At 30.0% G+C, this 6188-nt stretch overlaps 1 protein-coding gene across 5 annotated transcripts in view; it reads right to left on the reverse strand.

Annotated features, from left to right (window-relative positions):
• Nucleotides 1–2827, reverse strand: part of Cep290 (Centrosomal protein 290kDa) — a 59957-nt gene extending 57130 nt beyond the window's left edge. For all 5 annotated transcript variants that reach the window (XR_013033771.1, XR_013033772.1, XM_033473862.2 and 2 more), the window contains exons 1-11: nt 2549–2827; nt 2279–2363; nt 1936–1982; nt 1784–1858; nt 1588–1723; nt 1383–1519; nt 1074–1312; nt 876–1008; nt 619–809; nt 379–520; nt 60–297 (exon numbers count right to left, since the gene is read on the reverse strand). Coding sequence is in view for 3 of the 5 variants with exons in the window: in XM_033473862.2 (XP_033329753.2) it covers nt 60–297; nt 379–520; nt 619–809; nt 876–1008; nt 1074–1312; nt 1383–1519; nt 1588–1723; nt 1784–1858; nt 1936–1982; nt 2279–2363; nt 2549–2728 (1603 nt within the window). In the remaining 2 variants the exon portion in view is untranslated. The remainder of the gene's footprint in view (nt 1–59; nt 298–378; nt 521–618; nt 810–875; nt 1009–1073; nt 1313–1382; nt 1520–1587; nt 1724–1783; nt 1859–1935; nt 1983–2278; nt 2364–2548) is intronic.
• Nucleotides 2828–6188: the final 3361 nt, after the last annotated feature.

The following is a 6188-nucleotide window of genomic DNA, read 5'->3' on the forward strand; positions in this document are numbered from 1 at the left end:
GGTGAAAAAGTAGAAAACAGTGCATCATTAAAGTACCATTAAAATTAGTGAAAATTCACCGTCTTGGGTACGGATACAGTCCAAAATTTCGTGCATGCCTGTTCTCAAGGCTTCATTTTCTTCTATAACCAATTGCAAATTCTGTTGCAATGTCGATATCTTTGTTTTGTTATACAACTTCGAATCAGTTTCAAATAATTTCGTAGAATGTAAAAATTCTTCACTATCACCTACTATACTACTCGAAAAATCGAACTCTTTAGTAGTTCTGCTTAATTTATACTTTAGTACCCTTATCTAGAAAATATTTGTTTTAAATAGAAAATATGTTACGATTAAAAAATAGAAATTCATTGTTTACAAATGTTTTGATCTTACATCAGACTTCATTTCCAAATTTTCTTCGACAAGCATTTTATTTTGTTGCATAAGTTCTTCCAATCTCTTGGCCTCTCGTTTACGTTTCTCTAAAATATTCTGTATCGACACTGATTCATCTTCTGGGATTCCTAACTTCTCTCTAAGTGTCCGCATCATTAATATTACAATTAATTTATAGTAACTTTATAAATGAAATATAATAAATTCCAGTAATAAAAGAAAATAATACATAATTACCTAAGAGTAATAATCTCCATTTCCTGATATGAATTTAGCATTTCTAATTTATTGACGACATTAATTAATTCTCTTATACGTTCATTTTTATCTTCCAAAACATTCTTTATTTCCTTTATTTCGTTTATGGCATCTGTTAATCCTTCATTACCATCTTCATATTTTTTTAATGTTGCTAATATATCACAAAACTAAATACAAATATTAGTAAATGTTTCATTGTTAAATTTTAAATACTAAATATATAGTAAACTAACTTTACTACTTCTTAAATTCGCGTCTTCCTCTGCCTCTATTATCTTCATTTGCAATTTGGATATCTGCTCATTTGCATTGTGTAGCTTTTTCAATAAATCTTTAACATCCTTCTTTCTACTGTTTTTTCCAACTCTGTATGAAATATGTATAGATTAAACTTTATCACCAATATTATTTATTAAAATTAATATACATACTTCTGGGCATCTGCTTTTAATTTTTCTATCAATGCAGCACTGTTATTAATTTCAGCAACAGCTTCCTGAAGCTGTGTTTTTAATTCAATTATAATTTTGTCACGACAATCTATCTCTTCATTTAAGTGAACTATTTCAGATTTGTTCTGTTCCTGAACCGTAACTGTTGACTGCATAAGTGACTGTGATAAATTTTCTTGTAACTGTTGAATTGTTGAATCTTTTTCATCTAGTACAGCCTAATTAAACAAATGTTACAATAAGAATATAATTAACTAACACTGAGTAAGTTAGAAACAACACTTATACCTTCCATTCATTAATTCTTGTATCAATTGCTGCACCAAATTCATCTATCGCTTTATCTCTATCTACCTGTTGTGCTGCTACTTCTTCAATTTGAGCAACTAATGCAGCATTTTCACGTTCCAAGTAACATACCTTTTCTGAAAAAGATTTCTTTCAGTTTATAAACTTATTGTTATTAAGATTAAACGGAATGATGTTCAGATACCTTTGTATTCTATGGATTTAATTTGTGTAGAACATAATTCTTCTGTCATCTCATTCATTTTATCTGTAGCACCTTCCATTTCTTGTGTTAATGTTGTTAATTGTTCTTTTAAAATAATATTGTCCTTTTCTAAACTCTAGGGATACAAATAGAGTACTAAATCATATTAATAACATTTTTTCTTGCTTAAACTTACCTCTAATTCTGACATCAAAAGTTTTATTTTTGAATTTATGCCTGGTAATTCATTGCTGTCTGTTTCATCCAAATGCTTAAAATGGTTATGTAAATTTTTTATAAAGATTATTATAAATATATATTTATTACACAGTTAATAGAATATCTTACTTTAGATAAATCATCGGTTTCATGTTGTGTAATAGTTGCATCCTGTTCTATATAAAAAAATGTTGGATAATTTTTCAGAACATTGTACTTATAAATTGAAATAAATTAAACCCTATAATTAACTTTGACTACAGAGTATTTGAAAATGCTACATGTCAAATGAATGCTGCAGTGATCATAACAATTAAGTCACTACTGTAAGAAATAATATAGCATAAAGTTTATGAGCTTAAGTAATATGTATCATTTATGTATGTACATCTCTCATTAAATGGCTATAAGCAGTGTACGCATACGAAGACTTAAGCAATAAGTCTCATTTCAATTATGACATACATATTACCTTTTTTTTTACGCTTAGCTGGTTCAGGTTTCATAGAAGAAATAGTCTGTTTTAATTCGCTGCATTCTAAGAGCAACGATTCTACCTAAGAAAGAAACAGATATTAAAATATCAAACTCTGTTGTACTGGACAGCATTCTAAATAATCTATTACAATGCTGCTGTACAGACAAACAGAAAATCTACTACAAAAAATTAAAGACATCTGTTATTAACGTATAGTAACCAAAACAATTTTAATTAAGAAAAACATCAAATATTTATTTTTACTTGATTGTCTTTATACTGTAAGACTTCTTGAGACAGTTTCATTATTGTGCGCAGGTTATGAATATCATTGATCTCGTCGATATCACAACTGATTAAAGTAGGATAAAGATCTTCCATGTCATCATCTGTCAATGACGATGGATCCGAAGCTAATATTCGTACCCAATCCGTTCGCCCCATTTTAACAACTTATTTTACCAATTATTTTCTCTATAATCCTACTATTCATAACCTAATGAGTTGTTTGACGTCTTGCCGTTTACAAACACAGCTTACTCACTCCTGATTACCATAGCAACCATCAGCACTACAGCAATCTCTATACACAAGCACCTTTACTTTACGGATTCAGCAGGTCGGTCGGTATCTACTGTAGAAATTTCTTTACATAAATGGTATTATCTAGAGATGTATAGCTGTTTGATAAATACGAGATAGAGCCACTGGCATTTTCTATTAGGAATTGAAAAGAAGCTCAATTCAAATAGAAATATTCTCCAGATCGAGAAATACGGTGACATTTCCCTATTACTTTTGAACCATTGGAGGTATAACAATGAAATTTTCACTAAACATATTTAAAAAATAATCATTCTTAACTTTAGGTAATTAAATATTTTTTGCATTTGTTAAGCAATAATGTTTAATTAATTTTGATTGATATTTTTGATAAATATAGAAAATAAATCTTGAAAATAGTTTTTAATTTAACTGCCAAAATTTTATTACAGTATGGAAAAATAGGATTTTCGTGGATGTTTATTCGTACTTAGTATATGACTAACATCCAAGTGAAAGTGGATTACCTAATATTTATGCTTCGAAAGTTTTTCTTTATCTCGAGTTGTGTTAGTTAATTTTGTTTAAACATTAGATAGTAAAACAGACAAGAGAGTACTAGAAGGTTTCATTAGGAATGGAAGTTCTTATAATTATCATTAAGCAGCTAGAAATATTAAATGTATCAATAGAATATTTTCTTTGTAAGGATTCTTCGATAAATTCGTGTTTTAAAAATCACTTTGTATGTTCGACGTTATTAATTACTTGCGTTGCGAAATGATACGACGGAATAGCCACGGAATTATTTAATAATATCGTTGGCAAGAAGAGTTCTCGTTAATATTAAACATCGAAAAGCAATTAATTTATTGACGAAGCTCGTCTGCAGCAACAATTTCTCGAAATATTCGTGCTCGAAACATTACTCTATATGTCTAATTCTATCAATTAATTTAACCAACAAATTAAATGGCTAAATAGCCAATGAGGTGCTTAACCATGCTTCTAACAAACAGAATTGTAAATATTAAGAAACGAGAAATAATAAATTTATTAACGAAGCTTGACTGATGAAATAATTTCTTGAAACATTCGTGCACGAAACATTACTTCATGTCTGATTCTATCAATTATTTTCACCAACAAATTAAATGGCAAAATAGATAGTGAGGTGCTTAACCATGCTTCTAACAAACAGAATTGTAAATATTAAGAAACGAGAAATAATAAATTTATTAACGAAGCTTGACTGATGAAATAATTTCTTGAAACATTCGTGCACGAAACATTACTTCATGTCTGATTCTATCAATTATTTTCACCAACAAATTAAATGGCAAAATAGATAGTGAGGTGCTTAACCATACTTCTAATAAATAGAATTGTTGCAAATATTAAGAAGCGAGAAATAGTAAATTAATTAACAAAAGCAATTCGATATAATAAACAATTCGATCGATTTATAGAAGTCTCTTGTTAATTAAACCTCGTTGGTACTTTCCATGAACAATTTAAGTGATGAAATAATTTATCGGACATCGGATAGCATTATTGCAAAATAAATTATCGCGAATATTAAATAATTAGAAATAATCGAAATTATCGAAATTATTGATCGCCGTCGATCGCGCGATCGTCGATTGTCAATGTCAGTGGTGGGGGTATTCTTTGTGCTCGCACGACTCAAAGTCGTTACTCAATTAGTCGAAACTTGTCTAATGGGGGAATCAGTCACATTTCAGAAAATCTTTTCCGAAAGTGAAATTATTACAAATTAAATTGTTAAGAATTAAAATATAATATAATTTTCAAGGAAAATTAGTGCGTGAAATTACTTAATTAATCAACTTACGTAATTAGTAATTATTCAATTATTTAACTTACTTAATTAACAATTACTTAATTGACTTACTTGATTAATAATTACTTAATTAATTATTGAATTAGTGTACAACATTTAAGTAAATTGGATCTTTTCACTCGTGTCAGGCAGTGCATAATCAATTTTATTGTTCAAAATTTGATCAAAATTTAATTTTCTATTTAACTCGCATATAAATTTACTTAACATTTGACAAAATTATTATTAATAGTTATTTGTCAAAATCGTAATCAACGCAAATTTCCAAATAATTTCCAATAATTGCCAAATCTTTTCCAAATGGAAATTAATATTTTCGATTAAAATCTTAAATGTTTTTATGTGTTATAGAAACTTTTACAGTTCTTGCTGTTGCTTCCTCTCTCGTACTGCTGTCTACTTTTGCTGCTGCTATTTCTGCTACTACTACAAATTCCAGAACCAACATCGCATCGAAATGTGAGTCACATGCTATTATTTTACCAGTAATTCTCTCAATTTTTCGAGTACAGTGACCATATAATTGTTGCGAATTCTATTGTATATCTAGTTAGGATGTTTTCTTTTCAATAATTCGCGTTTTCCGTTTGTATTCAATTGCCGTTACTCTTGCTAATACTTCTGTCATTGTTACTTGCATTACTTTTTTGCCATTACTATTGCCGTTACTTCTCGAGCAATTAAATTCGCGCGTATTCATCGAAACAGATTGATTTTGAAGAATAATTCGAAACTAATAACCCCATTTTAGCTAGGATTTTCAGGTTCTTTATTTTCAGATTCTTTATTTTCAGGTTAATACTATTGTAAGACAAAAATTATGCTGTATATTATCATGTATATTATTATGTATATGTATTGTTAATTGGTCACTGTACTCAACAACAACAGTACTGTTAGCAACAGTAACAGTAGTTCTTGTAATAGTAGTAGTAGTATTTGGGCAGGCTTTGCCGCCCCAACGATCAGCGTAGATGGGCACATCCGCGACTTGCAACAGTGTTGCGAAATAATCTCGCGTTGTTTCACTTCATTTTCAACAGAGATCAAAATTAGCGTCGCGAATGAAACCATCGCGGTTATCATTAGCATTGAAATTAATTATTCAAGAAGCGTCAAAGACAGCGTTGCGAATAAATACGATCGCGAGTCAAGTTAAAAAATTTCGAAGATCATTACAGTCCACTCGCTTTTGCATCTCTGTTCATTGAATTAGCGTTGCGACGACATAATCGCGTTGCAGTAGTTTACCTTTCGACTTTTTTCAGGCGCTCATACTGCAGCTGCAACGAAGGGCCTCGCCGCCCCAACAACAGCTCGGATGGGCATATTCGCGACTTGCCATAGCGTTGCGAATTGATCCCGCGTTGCTGTAATTAATTTTGAACAGAAATCATCGCGTTGCGAATAAAATAGACTTCTTTGAATTATCAAGTACAATAGCTTTGAATATAGCATTGCGAAGTAATTGCGTTTCAACTTTGCAATTCTATCAAA

Source organism: Megalopta genalis, chromosome 6, assembly GCF_051020955.1.
Source record: "Megalopta genalis isolate 19385.01 chromosome 6, iyMegGena1_principal, whole genome shotgun sequence".
NCBI lineage: Eukaryota > Metazoa > Arthropoda > Insecta > Hymenoptera > Halictidae > Megalopta > Megalopta genalis.